The sequence below is a fragment of the Tachyglossus aculeatus genome, chromosome 5 (genome assembly GCF_015852505.1).
Source record: "Tachyglossus aculeatus isolate mTacAcu1 chromosome 5, mTacAcu1.pri, whole genome shotgun sequence".
In the NCBI taxonomy this organism is placed as follows: Eukaryota; Metazoa; Chordata; class Mammalia; order Monotremata; family Tachyglossidae; genus Tachyglossus; species Tachyglossus aculeatus.
In genome coordinates, this window is record NC_052070.1 from 6,290,049 (window position 1) to 6,307,960 (window position 17,912).

The window sequence follows — 17,912 nt, forward strand, 5'->3', positions numbered from 1 at the left end:
ATTCCGCCCATGTAGGGACATTACACAATAATAATAATTCATTCATTTCATTCATTCAATCGTCTTTATTGAGCACTCACTGTGTGCAGAGCACCGTACTAAGCGCTTGGGAAGTCCAAGTTGGCAGCATATAAAGACGGCCCCTACCCAACAGTGGGCTCGTGGGAATCCTGAGTGGATTCAAGCGCTTAGTACGGTGCTCTGCACGCAGTAAGCGCTCAATAAATACGATTGATTGATTGATTCCTCCCATGGAGGGACATTACATAATAATAATTCATTCATTTCATTCATTCAATCATCTTTATTGAGCGCTTACTATGTGCAGAGCACCGTACTAAGCGCTTGGGAAGTTGGCAACATCTAGAGACGGTCCCGACCCAACAGTGGGCTCGTGGGAATCCTGAGTGGATTCAAGCGCTTAGTACAGTGCTCTGCACGCAGTATGCGTTCAATAAATATGATTGATTGATTGATTCCTCCCATGTAGGGACATTACACAATAATAATAATTCATTCATTTCATTCATTCAATCGTATTTATTGAGCGCTTACTGTGTGCAGAGCACTGGACTAAGCGCTTGGGAAGTACAAGTCGGCAACATAGAGAGACGGTCCCGACCCAACAGTGGGCTCATGGGAATCCTGAGCAGATTCAAGCGCTTAGTACAGTGCTCTGCACGCAGTAAGCGCTCAATAAATACGATTGATTGATTGATTGATTCCGCCCATGTAGGGACATTACACAATAATAATCATTCATTCATTTCATTCATTCAATCGTCTTTATTGAGCACTCACTGTGTGCAGAGCACCGTACTAAGCGCTTGGTAAGTACAAGTTGGCAACAGAGAGAGACAGTCCCTACCCAACAGTGGGCTCACTGTACTAAGCGCTTGGGAAGTCCAAGTTGGCAACATCTAGAGACGGTCCCTACCCAACAGTGGGCTCATGGGAATCCTGAGTGGATTCAAGCACTTAGTACAGTGCTCAAGCGCCTAGTACAGTGCTCTGCACACAGTAAGCGCTCAATAAATACGATTGATTGGTTGATTGGTTCCTCCCATGTAGGGACATTACACAATAATAATTCATTCATTTCATTCATTCAATCGTCTTTATTGAGCGCTTACTGTGTGCACAGCAATAAATCAATCGTATTTATTGAGCGCTTACTGCGCGCAGAGCACTGTACTAAGCGCTTGGGAAGTCCAAGTTGGCAACATCTAGAGACGGTCCCTACCCAACAGTGGGCTCTCGTGACTGATATTCATTCATTCATTCATTCAATCGTATTTATTGAGCACTTACCGTGTGCAGAGCACTGTGCTAAGCGCTTGGGAAGTCCAAGTTGGCAACATCTAGAGACAGTCCCTCCCCAACAGCGGGCTCACAGTCTAGAGAAGAAGCGTGGCTCTGTGGGAAGAGAAATTCACCCTCCGTGTGAATTTCTTCACGCCTTCTCACACCTTATTAATGATTCTCAACTCCACAACTCATTTGGGCAGCGACTAGGCCTTCCGCACTGCTACACTGTCAGCACAGTGCTCCGCACACAGTCAGCGCTCGATAAATCATCATCACAATAACGACGGCATTTATTAAGCGCTTACTATGTACAAAGCACTGTTCTAAGCGCTGGGGAGGTTACAAGGTGACCAGGTTGTCCCACGGGGGGCTCACAGTCTCGATCCCCATTTTCCAGATGAGGTCACTGAGGCCCAGAGAAGCGAAGTGACTCGCCCAAAGTCACCCAGCTGACAATTGGCGGAGCCGGGATTGGAACCCGTGACCTCTGACTCCAAAGCCCGGGCTCTTCTCCACTGAGCCACGCTGCTTCTCATCATCATCGTCATTAATCGTATTTATTGAGCGCTTGCTGTGTGCAGAGCACTGTACTAAGCGCTTGGGAAGTCCAAGTTGGGAACATCCGATTGACTGACTGACTTCCTGGGGCAATGAATTCCATATGTTACCTCTTGCCGTTTGAAAAACCTTTTTCCTGAGGTATCTAGTCAGTCTAGTATCTCAGGTTTCACTACGTGCCTGAGCGTCTCTGGTGTGGGGTGATAGAGTGAACGCCAACTCACCTGTATATATGGATATATGTTAGTACATATTTATTACTCTATTTATTTTACTTGTACCTATCTATTCTATTTATTTTCTTTTGTTAGTATGTTTGGTTTTGTTCTCTGTCTCCCCCTTCTAGACCGCGAGCCCACAGTTGGGTAGGGACCGTCTCTAGATGTTGCCAACTTGTCTTTCCCAAGCGCTCAGTCCAGTGCTCCGCACACAGCAAGCGCCCAATAAATACGATTGATGATGATGATGATTTATTTTATTTTGTTAGCATGTTTGGTTTTGTTCTCTGTCTCCCCCTTCTAAACTGCGAGCCCACAGTTGGGTAGGGACCGTCTCTCTGTGTTGCCAACTTGGACTTCCCAAGCGCTTAGTCCAGTGCTCTGCACACAGCAAGCGCTCAATAAATACGATTGATGATGATGATGATTTATTTTATTTTGTTAGCATGTTTGGTTTTGTTCTCTGTCTCCCCCTTCTAAACTGCAAGCCCACAGTTGGGTAGGGACCGTCTCTAGATGTTGCCAACTTGTCTTTCCCAAGCGCTCAGTCCAGTGCTCCGCACACAGCAAGCGCTCAATAAATACGATTGATGATGATGATGATTTCTTTTATTTTGTTAGTATGTTTGGTTTTGTTCTCTGTCTCCCCCTTCTAGACTGCGAGCCCACAGTTGGGTAGGGACTGTCTCTCTGTGTTGCCAACTTGGACTTCCCAAGCGCTCAGTCCAGTGCTCTGCACACAGCAAGCGCCCAATAAATACGATTGATGATGATGATGATTTATTTTATTTTGTTAGCATGTTTGGTTTTGTTCTCTGTCTCCCCCTTCTAAACTGCGAGCCCACAGTTGGGTAGGGACCGTCTCTAGATGTTGCCAACTTGTCTTTCCCAAGCGCTCAGTCCAGTGCTCCGCACACAGCAAGCGCCCAATAAATACGATTGATGATGATGATGATTTATTTTCTTTTGTTAGCATGTTTGGTTTTGTTCTCTGTCTCCCCCTTCTAGACCGTGAGCCCGCTGTGGGGTAGGGCCCGTCTCTAGATGTTGCCAACTTGGACTTCCCAAGCGCTCAGTCCAGTGCTCCGCACACAGCAAGCGCCCAATAAATACGATTGATGATGATGATGATGAACTCACCGTTCCTTCTCCCCACACCCTTCGTAATTTGGAAAGCTCAATCCCGTCCTCGGTCAGCTCTCTTATAGTAGGCCGCCAAAGTCCTCATCTTTTCAGACTCTTTTCACGCCGAGACCGCTCCGCTGGCCAGCAGATCAATCCGCGGTAATTCCTGAGCGGTCGCTGTGTGCCGACCAATCAATCAATCAATCAATCAATCGTATTTATTGAGCGCTTACTGTACCAATCAATCAATCAATCAATCAATCGTATTTATTGAGCGCTTACTGTGTGCCGAGCACTGTACTAAGCGTTTGGGAAGTACAAGCTGGCAACATACAGAGATGCTCCCTACCCAACAGTGGGCTCACAGTCGAGAAGGGGGAGACAGAGAACAAAACCAAACATACTAACAAAATAAAAGAAATAGAATAGATATGTACAGGTAAAATAAATAAATAGAGTAACAAATATGTACAAACATATATACAGGTGCTGTGGGGAAGGGAAGGAGGTAAGATGGGGGGGGATGGAGAGGGGGACGAGGGGGAGAGGAAGGAAGGGTACTGTACTAAGCGCCAGCCTCGTGATCACCGGGGTTGTTCCCGGGACTTTTTCCAGCGCGATTATGTCCTTCCTAAGATACGGTGACCGTAACGGCACGCAGTTTTCCAGGTGCAGATGAACAGGAGTGTTAAGATGGCATTTGTTAAGCGCTTACTATGTGCAAAACACCGTTCTAAGCGCTGGGGAGGATACAAGGTGATCAAGTTGTCCCACGTGGGGCTCACAGTCTTCATCCCCATTTGACAGATGAGGGAACTGAGGCACAGAGAGGTTAAGTGACTTGCCCAAGGTCACACAGCTGACAATTGGGCAGAGCTGGTACCGGGGCTAATCATCATTTGTAATAATAGTAATGACGGTATTTATTAAGCGCTTACTATGCAGAAAGCACTGTTCTAAGCGCTGGGGAGGATACAAGGTGATCAGGCTGTCCCACGGGGGGCTCACAGTCTTCATCCCCATTTGACAGATGAGGTCACTGAGGCCCAGAGAAGTGAAGTGACTTTCCCAAAGTCACACAGCTGGCAATTGGTGGAGCCGGGATTTGAACCCATGGCCTCTGACTCCAAAGCCCGGGCTCTTTCCACTGAGCCACGCTGCTTCTCTCCTGATAACAGGGTGCCAAAGTTTCGCGCGCGCGCGCGCGGGAATCCTTTGTGTAGCTCCGATGGGGAACCAAATAAAAGGAAAGAAGCGGCTGGGATCGGGGCTGTTTGTCACTCGTAATAATAAAATAATCAATCATCATCATCAATCATATTTATTGAGCGCTTACTATGTGCAGAGCACTGTACTAAGCGCTTGCACTGTACTAAGCGCTTAGTATAAAATAATAATAATGTATAAAATAGTAATAATGATGGCATTTATTAAACGCTTACTATGTGCAGTACACTGTTCTAAGCGCAAGGTGATCAGGTTGTCCCACGGGGGGCTCACGGTCTTCATCCCCATTTTCCAGATGAGGGAACTGAGGCCCAGAGAAGTGAAGCGACTTGCCCAAAGTCACACAGCTGACAACTGGCGGAGCCGGGATTCGAACCCATGACCTCTGACTCCAAAGCCCCCGCTCTTTCCACTGAGCCACGCTGCTTCTCCAATCCTCCTTTGTATAGCTCGGATGGGGAACCAAATACAAGGAAAGAAGCCGCTGGGATCGGGGCTGTTTGTCACTCGTAATAATAATAATAATAATAATAATAGCATTTATTAAGCGCTTACTATGTGCAAAGCACTGCTCTAAGCGCTGGGGCGGTTACAAGGTGATCAGGTTGTCCCATGGCGGGGGGCTCACAGTCTTCATCCCCATTTCACAGATGGGGGAACCGAGGCCCAGAGAAGTGACTGGCCCAAAGTCACCCAGCTGACAGTTGGCGGAGCTGGGATTCGAACCCGTGACCTCTGACTCCAAAGCCCGGGCTCTTTCTACGGTGCCAACTTGGACTTCCCAAGCGCTTAGTCCAGCGCTCTGCACACAGTAAGCGCTCAATAAATACGATGGATGGATGGATTGATTGATTTCCACTGGGACACGCTGCTTCTCCACCTCTCGGGAGGCGAACCTTATCAATCATCATCATCATCATCATCAATCGTATTTATTGAGCGCTTACTATGTGCAGAGCACTGGACTGAGTTGAGTTGTACTCAACAATGAGTTGTTGCGAGGTGTGAGGCACGGGCGCGCGCAAACACACGTCCACACACAGCGTGTCCCTAACATCAGGGGACCCCCATTTATTTATATAATCAGAAAAATCGTGGTCCTTATCAAAGCGCTGATTTCGTGCCAAGCACTGTGCTGAGGGCTGAGGTAGATACGCCGTTGAAAAGATGGAGCACGGTCCCTGTCCCACCTGGGCTTCAGAGCCCGGTCATGGGTTCAAATCCCGGCTCGGCCGCTTGTCAGCTGTGTGACCGCGGGCAAGTCGCTTCTCTGGGCCTCGGTTCCCTCATCTGTAAAATGGGGATGAAGCCTGTGAGCCCCACGTGGGACAACCTGATCTCCTGGTATCCTCCCCAGCGCTTAGAACAGTGCTTTGCACGTAGTAAGCGCTTAACAAATACCAAACTTATTATTGTTATATGGTAACAATCAATCAATCAATCAATCGTATTTATTGAGCGCTTACTGCTCTCTTCCTCCCTTCAAGGCCCTACTGAGAGCTCACCTCCTCCAGGAGGCCTTCCCAGACTGAGCCCCTTCCTTCCTCTCCCCCTCGTCCCCCTCTCCATCCCCCCATCTTACCTCCTTCCCTTCCCCACAGCACCTGTATATATGGATATATGTTTGTACATATTTATTACTCTGTTTATTTTACTTGTACATATCTATTCTATTTATTTTATTTTGTTAGTATGTTTGGTTTTGTTCTCTGTCTCCCCCTTTTAAACTGTGAGCCCACTGCTGGGTAGGGACTGTCTCTATATGTTGCCAATTTGTACTTCCCAAGCGCTTAGTACAGCGCTCCGCACATAGTAAGCGCTCAATAAATACGATAGATGATGATGATGCAGAGCACTGTACTAAGCGCTTGGGAAGTACAAGTTGGCAACATATATGGTAACAATATGGTCCATGGTATATGTTGCCAACTTTTACTTCCCGAGCGCTTCGTACAGTGCTCTGCACACAGTAAGCGCTCAATAAATACGATTGAATGAATGAACAAATGCCATTATTATTATTATTAACTTATTTTGGCCCGTATCTTCGATACCAGTTTTGTTGTCTGTCGCCCCCTTCTGGACTGTGAGCCCGCTGTTGGGTAGGGGCCGTCTCTCGATGTTGCCAACTTGTACTTCCCAAGCGCTTAGTACAGCGCTCTGCACACAGTAAGTGCTCGATAAATACGATTGAATGAACGAATGAATGATTGCTGGGTTGACCGACGGCCCTCCGGGCTCCCAGTGGCCGCTAGAGGGCGCCCGCGCCAACGGGCCGTTGCCCCACCCCCCTTCTCCCATTGGTCCGTTTTCGGCCTTTCCCCGCCCCCCTCTCCTCCCATTGGTCCGTTCTCTCCCGGCACCCCAGTTCCCGGGACATGTCCCCGCCCTTCTGCTCTCCCATTGGTCCGTTCTCCCCTTCGGGACACGCCCCCTTTTCTCCCATTGGTCCGTTTTAGGGCTTTCCTAGCCCCCTCTTCTCTCATTGGTCCGTTCTCCCCTCACCAGGGCCCCGTCCCCGCCCCTACTTCTCCCATTGGTCCGTTCTCTCTCTCGGCGCCCCAGCTCCCGGGACATGTCCCCGCCCTCCTCCTCTCCCATTGGTCCGTTCTCTTCCTCGGCGCCCTGCCCACCGGACATGTCCCCGACCCTTTCTTTCTTCTCCCATTGGTCTATATATTCTCTCTCTCTCTCTCTCTCTCTCTCTCTCTCTCTCTCTCTCTCTCTCTCTCTCTCTCTCTCTCTCTCTCTCTCTCTCTCTCTCTCTCTCTCTCTCTCTCTCTCTCTCTCTCTCTCTCTCTCTCTCTCTCTCTCTCTCTCTCTCTCTCTCTCTCTCTCTCTCTCTCTCTCTCTCTCTCTCTCTCTCTCTCTCTCTCTCTCTCTCTCCCTCTCTCTCTCCCTCTCCCTCTCCCTCTCCCTCTCCCTCCCTCTCCCCTCCCCCTCTCTCTCTCTCTCCTCTCTCTCCCTCCCTCCTCCTCTCTCTACCTCCCCGGTCCCCTCTTCTCCCATTGGTCTATATATTCTCTCTCTCTCTCTCTCTCTCTCTCTCCCCCTCTCTCTCTCTCCCCCTCTCTCCCTCTCCCTCCCTCTCTCTCCCTCTCTCTCCCTCCCTCTCTCCCTCTCCCTCTCCCTCCCTCTCCCTCCTCTCCCCTCCCCCTCTCTCCTCTCCCCTCCCCCTCTCTCTCTCTCTCCTCTCTCTCCCTCCCTCCTCCTCTCTCTACCTCCCCGGTCCCCTCTTCTCCCATTGGTCCGTTCTCTCCGTCGGCGCCCCCTCTCCCGGGACACGTCCCCGCCCCCTCCTCGCCCATTGGTCCGTTCTCGGCCTGTCCCCGCCCCTCTCTTCTCCCATTGGTCCGTTCTCTCCTTCGGCGCCCCGCCTGCTTACGTGTCCCCGCCCCCTCCCCCTCCTCGCCCATTGGTCCGTTCTCGGCCTGTCCCCGCCCCCCTCGTCTCCCATTGGCCCGTTCTATCCCTCGGCGCCCCGCCTGCTGACATGTCCCCGCCCCCTCCTCGCCCATTGGTTCGTTCTCGGCCTCTCCCCGCCCCCCTCCTCTCCCATTGGTCCATTCTCTCTCTCTCGGCCCCGCCCTGGTCCCGGCTCCTGTGACATGTCCCCGCCCCCTCTTCTCCCATTGGCCCGCTCTCCCCCTTTCCCCGCTCCCCCTCCTCCCATTGGTCCGTTCTCGGCCTTTCCCCGCCCCCTCTTCTCCCATTTCCCGGCGCGCGCGCGGTCGGGGCCAGGTTTCTCGACCGGCGCATGCGCCGCTTCCCCTCCCCTCCCCGGGGCGGGAGGAGGAGGAGGAGGAAGAAGGAGGAGGGGGTTCGGGGGCGTCAGTGAAGGAGGGAAGGAAGGAAGGAGTGGGCGGCAGCAGGAGCAGCAGTAGCGGTAGCAGCAGTAGCCGCCGCAATAATGACGGAGCTGAGGCAGCGGGCCGCCCCCGCCCCCGCCCCCCCTGGCCCGGGGGACAAGGTCAGCGCGGGGAGGAGGGAGGGAGGAAGGAGAAGGGAGGGGGCCGTTATATAGGTCGGTAGGGACGGACAGACAGACAGACAGACAGAGCTGGGGGGGCTGGGGGAAGGGCGGTGGGCGTGTGCGCGCATGCGCGCCTCCAGGGGAAAGGGGGGGTGGGGGGTGGGAAGGGGAGGGGGGAGATGATGATAATAATAATAATAATGTTGGTGTTTGTTAAGCGCTTACTCTGTGCAAGGCACTGTTCGAAGCGCTGGGGGGATACAAGGTCATCAGGTTGTCCCCCGTGGGGCTCCCAGTCTTCATCCCCATTTTCCAGATGAGGGAACTGAGGCCCAGAGAAGTGAAGTGACTGGCCCAGAGTCACCCAGCTGACACCTGGCAGAGCCGGGATTTGAACCCACGACCTCTGACTCCCAAGCCCGGGCTCTTTCCACTGAGCCATGGGCGGGGGGAGACGGGGAGGGAGGGGGAGAGAGGAGATGGGGGGAAATGGGAGGAGGGTCGAGATGAGGGGAGAGGGGGAGGGAAGGCCCTGCTGAGAGCTCACCTCCTCCAGGAGGCCTTCCCAGACTGAGCCCCCTTCCTTCCTCTCCCCCTCGTCCCCCTCTCCATCCCCCCCGCCTTACCTCCTTCCCTTCCCCACAGCACCTGTATAGATGTATATATGTTTGTACAGATTTATTACTCTATTTATTTATTTTACTTGTACATATCTATTCTATTTTGTTTTGTTGGTATGTTTGGTTTTTTTTCTCCGTCCCCCCCTTCTAGACCGTGAGCCCACTGTTGGGTAGGGACCGTCTCTAGACGTTGCCAATTTGTGCTTCCCAAGCGCTTAGTCCAGTGCTCTGCACATAGGAAGCGCTCAATAAATACGATTGATGATGATGATGGTGATGATGAATGAATGAGAGGGGGAGGGGGGAGTGAGCAGAGGGGTGTAGGGCGAGATGTAGGTTTGTGGGGGGAGGTGCGCGCGCAGCTCGGGTGTGTGTGTGTGTGTGTGTGTGTGTGTGTGTGTGCGCGCGCGCCCTCCGGGGGGGGGGTGGAGAGAGAGAGAGATGGGGGTGTTTGTGTGGGGGGGGAGGTGCGCGCGCATCTCGTGTGTGTGTGTGTGTGTGTGTGTGTGCGTGCGTGTGTCTGTGTGTGCGCGCGCGCCCCCTCCGGGGGGGGAGGGGGAGAGAGAGAGAGAGAGATGGGGGTGTTTGTGGGGGGGAGGTGCGCGCGCATCTCGTGTGTGTGTGTGTGTGTGTGTGTGTGTTTCTGTGTGCGCGCGCGCGCGCCCCCTCCGGGGGGGGGGGAGAGAGAGAGAGAGATGGGGGTGTTTGTCGGGGGGAGGTGCGCGCGCATCTCGTGTGTGTGTGTGTGTGTGTGTATGGTGTGTGTGGTGTTTGTACGCGCGTGCGCGCCAACGGGGGGGGTGTATGGAGAGAGATGGGGGTGTTTTGGGGGGAGGGGGTGTGTATATATATATATAGAGAGAGAGAGAGAGAGAGATGGGGGTGTTTGTGGGTGTGTGTGCGCGTGCGCGCCTCTGGGGGGGAGGGGGTGTATGGAGAGAGAGAGAGATGGGGGTGTTTGGGGGGAGGTGCGCGCGCATTTCGGGTGTGGGGGTGTGTGTACGCGCGTGCGCGCCAACGGGGGAAGGGGGGGTGTATGGAGAGAGAGATGGGGGTGTTTGGGGGGGAGGTGCGCGCGCATTTCGGGTGTGTGTGTGTGTGTGTGTGTGTGGTGTGTGTACGCGCGTGCGCGCCAACGGGGGAAGGGGGGGTGTATGGAGAGAGATGGGGGTTTTGGGGGTGGAGGTGCGCGCGCATCTCGGCGGGGTGGGGGGAGTGTGTATTCATTCATTCAGTCGTATTTATTGAGCGCCGACTGTGTGCAGAGCACCGGGCTTCTGCAGCGTGGCTCAGTGGAAAGAGCCCGGGCTTGGGAGTCGGAGGTCGTGGGTTCGAATCCCGCCTCCGCCACTCGTCAGCTGGGTGACTTGGGCCAAGTGGCTTCGCTTCTCCGGGCCTCAGTGACCTCATCTGTCAAGTGGGGATGAAGAATGGGAGCCCCGCGTGGGGCAACCTGATCAATCAATCGTAATTATTGAGCACTTACTGTGTGCAGAGCGCTGTACTAAGCGCTTGGGAAGTACAAGCTGGCAACATCTGGAGACGGTCCCTACCCAACAGTGGGCTCACAGTCTAGAAGTCTATTCCTCACACATCCTGCTGTTGAGCCCTGCACACAATGTACAAGTAAAATAAATAAATAGAGTAATAAATATCAATCAATCGATTGTATTTATTGAGCACTTACTGTGGGCTGAGCACTGTACTAAGCTCTTGGGAAGTACAAGCTGGCAACATATAGAGACAGTCCCTACCCAACAGTGGGCTCACAGTCTAGAAGTCTATTCCTCACACATCCTGCTGTTGAGCCCTGCACACAATGTACAAGTAAAATAAATAAATAGAGTAATAAATATCAATCAATCAATCGTATTTATTGAGCACTTACTGTGTGCTGAGCACTGTACTAAGCTCTTGGGAAGTACAAGCTGGCAACATATAGAGACGGTCCCTACCCAGCAGTGGGCTCACAGTCTAGAAGTCTATTCCTCACACATCCTGCTGTTGAGCCCTGCACACAATGTACAAGTAAAATAAATAAATAGAGTAATAAATATCAATCAATCAATCGTATTTATTGAGCACTTACTGTGTGCAGAGCGCTGTACTAAGCGCTTGGGAAGTACAAGCTGGCAACACATAGAGACAGTCCCTACCCAACAGTGGGCTCACAGTCTAGAAGTCTATTCCTCACACACCCAGCTGTTGAGCCCTGCACACAATGTACAAGTAAAATAAATAAATAGAGTAATAAATATCAATCAATCGATCGTATTTATTGAGCACTTACTGTGGGCTGAGCACTGTACTAAGCTCTTGGGAAGTACAAGCTGGCAACATATAGAGACAGTCCCTACCCAACAGTGGGCTCACAGTCTAGAAGTCTATTCCTCACACATCCTGCTGTTGAGCCCTGCACACAATGTACAAGTAAAATAAATAAATAGAGTAATAAATATCAATCAATCAATCGTATTTATTGAGCACTTACTGTGTGCTGAGCACTGTACTAAGCTCTTGGGAAGTACAAGCTGGCAACATATAGAGACGGTCCCTACCCAGCAGTGGGCTCACAGTCTAGAAGTCTATTCCTCACACATCCTGCTGTTGAGCCCTGCACACAATGTACAAGTAAAATAAATAAATAGAGTAATAAATATCAATCAATCGATCGTATTTATTGAGCACTTACTGTGGGCTGAGCACTGTACTAAGCTCTTGGGAAGTACAAGCTGGCAACATATAGAGACAGTCCCTACCCAACAGTGGGCTCACAGTCTAGAAGTCTATTCCTCACACATCCTGCTGTTGAGCCCTGCACACAATGTACAAGTAAAATAAATAAAGAGTAATAAATATCAATCAATCGATCGTATTTATTGAGCACTTACTGTGTGCTGAGCACTGTACTAAGCTCTTGGGGAAGTACAAGCTGGCAACATCTAGAGACAGTCCCTACCCAACAGTGGGCTCACAGTCTAGAAGGGGGAGACAGAGAACAAAACCAAACATACTAACAAAATAAAATAAATAGGTACAAGTAAAATAAATAAATAGAGTAATAAATATGTCCTTCTATTCCCCCCCGGCGCTTAGAACAGTGCTTGGCACACAGTAAGCGCTTAACAAATACCATCATCATCATTATTAGTATTATTAGAAACTAGATTCCGATTCTAATCTAGGGATGGGACCCCATAGCCTTCTGACTCCCGGCCTCCACCCACTAGGCCACACCGCTCCTCCCGACGTAGGAATAAAAAGAAAATCCTCCTCGCTCTCCCTCTCTCATTCATTCATTCAGTCGTATTTATGGAGCGCTTACTGTGTGCGGAGCACTGTGCTAAGCGCTTGGGAAGTACAAGTCAGCAACATAGAGAGACGGTCCCTCTCCTGCCGAGACCCGGCAGGGACAGTGACAACATTTGCGTGTATATTTATAATTGTGCATAGATCTCTAATTCTATTCATTTTGATATCTGTAATCATGTCCATATCTATAATTCTGTTTATTCTGATACTACTGACGCCTGTCTAATCGTTTTGTTGTCCGTCTTCCCCTTCTAGACCGCGAGCCCGTTGTTGGGTAGGGACCGTCTCTAGATGTTGCCGAATTGAACTTTCCTAAGCGTTTAGTCCAGCGCTCTGCACACAGTAAGCGCTCGATAAATACGATTGATGATGACTGATGATGATAAATACCACTGAGTGAACGACCAGGGCCACTCCGAGTCCGAGAGCCGGATCCCTTTGTCCCTCTTTCCAAGAGTTGGAGCGTTTCCTTGAAATTCCTCGGCCCGGGCGCCCCGCTCTCCGGCCGACGTCCGCTTCCAAATAAGCCCATCGTCGCTCGGTGGTTTGGGCTGGCCGGAAATCATCACGCAGACCGTCTCTCACACTCCCGAGCCCGTTTCTCATTCATTCAGTCGTATTTATTGAGCGCTTACTGGGTGCAGAGCGCTGGACTAAGCGCTTGGGAAAGTACAGTTCGGCAACAGAGACGATCCCTGCCCACGACGGGCTCACAGTCTAGAAGCAGCATCGTGGCTCGGTGGAAAGAGCCCGGGCTTTGGAGTCGGAGGTCACGGGTTCAAATCCCGGCCCCGCCACTTGTCAGCGGTGTGACTTTGGACAAGTCACTGCACTTCTCTGGGCCTCAGTTCCCTCATCTGGAAAATGGGGATGAAGACTGTGAGCCCCCGTGGGACAACCTGATCACCTTGTAACCTCTCCAGCGCTTAGAACAGTGCTTTGCACATAGTAAATGTGTAACGAATACCATTAATGATGATTAACAATGGCATTTATTGTTTTCTACTAATGTCTGTCTCCCCCTCTAGACTGGGAGCTCCTTGTGGGGTAGGGATTGTCTTTCGTTTTGTTGTCCGTCTCCCACCTTCTAATAGTAATAATAGTAGAGGACGGGGACCTGACTCCCCATTCTACGGACGGAGGAGGGACCCGAGGCCCGGAGGCGGCGGAGCCGGGATGGGATGCTCCCACTCCCAGGCCCGGGCTCTTTCCACTAGGCCACGCCGTGGGAAGGGAAGCGGGGACCGTGCTTCGGGATCAGAAAAGAGAGCCCGGAGAAATGGAGGTTAAGGGTCTTCTGCCCGGTCCCCACCCATCCCCAGGGGAGAGGAGGGAGAGAGGAGAGAAGGAGGGGAAGAGAGAAAGATGGAGAGGAGGAGGGAGAGAGAGAGAGAGAGAGGATGGAGAGAGGAGGAGGGAGAGACAGAGGATGGAGAGAGGAGGAGGGAGAGACAGAGAAGGATGGAGAGAGTGAGAGAGAGACAAGGGAGGGAGAGACAGAAGGATGGAGAGAGTGAGAGAAGGAGGAGAAGGGAGGGAGAGAAGGATGAAGGGAGAGAAGTTTGGAGAGAGTGAGAGAAGGAGGGGGAGGTAGAGAAAGAAGGATGGGGGAGTGAAGGAGGGAGGGAGAGAGAAAGAAGGAGGGGAGAGGAAGAGAAGGATGTGTGAGGGAGGGAGAGAAGGAGGGGGGAGAGAGACAGAAGGATGGAAAGAGGGAGAGGGAGGGAGAGAGGAAAGGATGGAGGAGGGGGGAGAAGGAGGGAAGAGAAGGGAGAGACAAGATGGAGAGAGTGAGAGGGAGGGGGAGAGAGGGAGAGAGAAGGATGGAGGGAGAGAGAAGGGAGAGACGGAGGGAGAGAAGGATGGAGGGAGAAAAAAGGAGGGAGAGAGAAAAAAGGATGGGGAGTGAGTGAGGGAGGGAGAGAGACGGAGAAGGATGGAGAGAGTGAGAGGAGAGAGAAGGTTGGGAGAGAAGGTTGGAGTGAGTGAGAGAAGGAGGGGGGAGGTAGAGAAAGAAGGATGGGGAGGGAAAGGGAAGGAGGGAGAGAAGGAGGGGGAGGGAGAGAGAGACAAGGATGAAAAGAGACAGAAGGAGGGAGAGAGAAAGGATGGGGAGAGAGGGAGAGAGAAAGGGGGAGAAGGAGGGGAGAGAAGGGAGAGAAAGAAGGATGGAGGGAGGGAGGGAGGGAAAGAGGAGAGAGAGAAGGAGGGAGAGAAGGATGGAGGGAGAGAGAAGGGAGAGAAGGATGGAGAGAGTGAGAGAGAAGGATGGAGGGAGAAAAAGGAAGGGAGAGAAAAAGGGATGGGGAGTGAGAGGGAGGGAGAGAAAGATGGAGAAGGATGGAGAGAGAGAGAGGAGGAGGGGGAGGGAGAGACAGAGAAGGACGGAGAGAAGGATGGAGGGAGAGAGAAGGACAGGGAGGGGAGAGGGAGGGAGAGAGAAAGGATGGGGAGTGGGAGGGAGAGAGGGGGGGAGAAGGAGGAAGAGACAGAAGATGGAGAGAGTGAGAGGGAGGGAGAGAGAAGGATGGAGGGAGAGAGAGACAAGGATGGAGAGAGGATGGAGGGAGAAAAAGGAAGGGAGAGAGAAAAAAGGATGGGGAGTGAGAGGGAGGGAGAGAAAGATGGAGAAGGATGGAGAGAGCGAGAGAGAAGCAGGGGGAAGGAGGGAGAAAAAGGAAGGGAGAGAAAAGGATGGGGAGTGAGAGGGAGGGAGAGAAAGATGGAGAAGGATGGAGAGAGAGAGAGGAGGAGGGGGAGGGAGAGACAGAAGGATGGAGGGAGAGAGAAGGACAGGGAGGGAGAGGGGGAGGGAGGGAGGGAGAGAGAAGGATGGGGGGGAGGGAGAGAGAAGGATGGGGGGGAGAGAGAGAGAGAGAAAAAAACACAGCATGGTTTAGAGGAAAGAGCCTGGGCTTGGGAGTCAGAGGATGTGGGTTCTAATCCTGACTCCACCCCTGGGCTGTTGTGTGACCTTGGGCAAGCCACTTCACTTCTCTGGGCCTCAGTTCCCTCACCTGGAAAATGGGGATGAAGACTGTGAGCCCCACAGGGGACAACCTGATTACTTTTTTTTTCCTCCTGTGGAGAAGCAGCATGGCCTAGTGGGTGGAGCCCGGACCTGGGAGCCAGAAGGTCATGGATTCTAATCCTGCTTCCTCAGGTGACCTTGGGCGAGTCACTTCACTTCTCTGGGCCTCAGGTGCCTCATCTGTAAAATGGAGCCAGTGAGCCCCGCGTGGGACGGGGACTTGTCCAACCCGATTAGCTGGTTTGTTCCCCAGTGTTTAAAACAGTGCTTGGCAAATGAGGCGTGGGTTCAAATCCCGGCCCCGCCGCTTGTCGGCCGTGTGACTTTGGGCAAGCCACTTCACTTCTCTGCGCCTCAGTTCCCTCCTCTGTAAAATGGGGGTGAAGACTGTGAGCCCCACAGGGGACAACCTCATCACCTTGCATCTATCCCAGCACTTAGAACGGTGCTTGGCACAGGGTAAGCGCTTAACAAATACCATCATTATTATCATTATTAAGTAGTAAGCGCTTAAAAAAAGTAATTATTCTTATTATTAGGAGGGAGGGAAGGAGGGAGAGAGAGAAAGAAGGATGGAGAGAGAGTGCTAGCTCATTCTGCGGCTGATAAATAGCCCCTCGCTCACTTCCCGACTCTTTCCCGTCACTGGCGTTGGGAAGGTTCGGATCCCCGGAGGGATTGGGAATGATTCCGCTCGATCCCTGCCAACACTCCACTCCTCCCTGTCGAAGCCCCACGGGACGTCTCCCTCTCCAGTCCTTTAATGGTGCTTATCGAGCGCTGTACTAAGCGCCCGGGAGGGTCCACCGATTCCCGCCAACGCCCTCCATTCGATTTCTCGTTGTGTTCACATTTTAGCGTGGCTTAATGGGTAGAATAATAATAATAATAATGATGGCATTTATTAAGCGCTTGCTATGTGCAAAGCACTGTTCTAAGCGCTGGGGTAGATACAAGGTGATCAGGTTGTCCCACGGGGGGCTCACAGTCCTAATCCCCATTTTACAGATGAGGGAACTGAGGCACGGAGAAGTTGTGACCCACCCGAAGTCACCCAGCTGACAAGCGGAGGAGCCGGGATTTGAACCCCTGACCTCTGACTCCAAGCCCGGGCTCTTTCCACTGAGCCACGCTGGGGAAAGGTTAAGGGTAGAACCAGGGCTTTGGGAGTCAGAGGTCGTGGGTTCTAATCCCGCCTCCGCCGCTTGTCGGCTGGGTGACTTTGGGCAAGTCACTTCACTTCTCTGGGCCTCAGTTCCCTCATCTGGAAAATGGGGATGAAGACTGTGAGCCCCACGGGGGACAACCTGATCACCTTGTATCCCCCCACCAGCGCTTAGAACAGGGCTTTGCACATAGTAAGCGCTTAACAAATGCCATTATTATTGGAGGCCTCCCCAGACTGAGCCCCTTCCTTCCTCTCCCCCTCGTCCCCCTCTCCATCCCCCCCATCTTACCTCCTTCCCCTCCCCACAGCACCTGTATGTATGGATAGATGTTTGTACGGATTTATTACTCTATTTATTTTACTTGTACATATTTACCATTCTATTTCTTTTATTTTGTTAGTATGTTTGGTCTTGTTCTCTGTCTCCCCCTTCTAGACTGTGAGCCCACTGTTGGGTAGGGACCGCCTCTAGATGTTGCCAACTTGGACTTCCCAAGCGCTTAGTCCAGTGCTCTGCACACAGTAAGCGCTCAATAAATACGATTGAATGAATGAATGAATACCCAGAGCACATGTAATAATAATAATGATGGCATTTGTTAAGCGCTTACTATGTGCAAAGCACTGTTCTAAGTGCTGGGGAGGTAACAAGGTGATCAGGTTGTCCCACGGGGGGCTCACAGTCTTCATCCCCGTTTTACAGATGAGGTCACTGAGGCACAGAGAATCAATTGTATTTATAGAGCGCTTACTGTGTGCAGAGCACTGTACTAAGCGCTTGGGAAGTCCAAGTCGGCAACATATAGAGACAGTCCCTACCCAACAGTGGGCTCACAGTCTAAAAGGGGGAGACAGAGAACAAAACAAAGCATACTAACAAAATAAAATGAATAGATAGGTACAAATAAAATAGAGTAATAAATATGTACAAACATATATACATATAGTGTATGGGAAGTGAAGTGACTTGCCCAAAGTCACACAGCTGACAGTTGGCGGAGCCAGGATTTGAACCCACGATCTCTGACTCCAAAGCCCGGGCTCTTTCCACCGAGCCACGCTGCTTCTCATGTTTGTGCAGATTTATGACTCTATTTTACTTGTACACATTTACTATTCCATTTATTTGGCTAATGATGTGCATCTGGCTTTACTTCTATTTATTCTGATGACTTGCATTCATTCAGTCGTATTTATTGAGCGCTTACTGTGTGCAGAGCACTGTAGTAAGCGCTCGGGAAGTACAAGTTGGCAACATATAGAGACAGTCCCTACCCAACAGTGGGCTCACAGTCTAGAAGACTGTGGGCACCCCCTCCCCCAAACTTCCCGTCTTCCCATCCGGTCCCGGTTGGAATCCCGATATCCCACC

General features: G+C 51.6%; 1 protein-coding gene across 1 annotated transcript in view; it reads left to right on the forward strand.

Annotated features, from left to right (window-relative positions):
* The first annotated feature begins 8,261 nt into the window (after positions 1-8,261).
* CDS2 (CDP-diacylglycerol synthase 2) overlaps positions 8,262-17,912 on the forward strand; it is an 86,453-nt gene continuing 76,802 nt past the window's right edge. Inside the window, exon 1 of the mRNA XM_038746466.1 lies at positions 8,262-8,406. Coding sequence (XP_038602394.1) covers positions 8,347-8,406 — 60 coding nt within the window. The 5' untranslated portion in view covers positions 8,262-8,346. The remainder of the gene's footprint in view (positions 8,407-17,912) is intronic.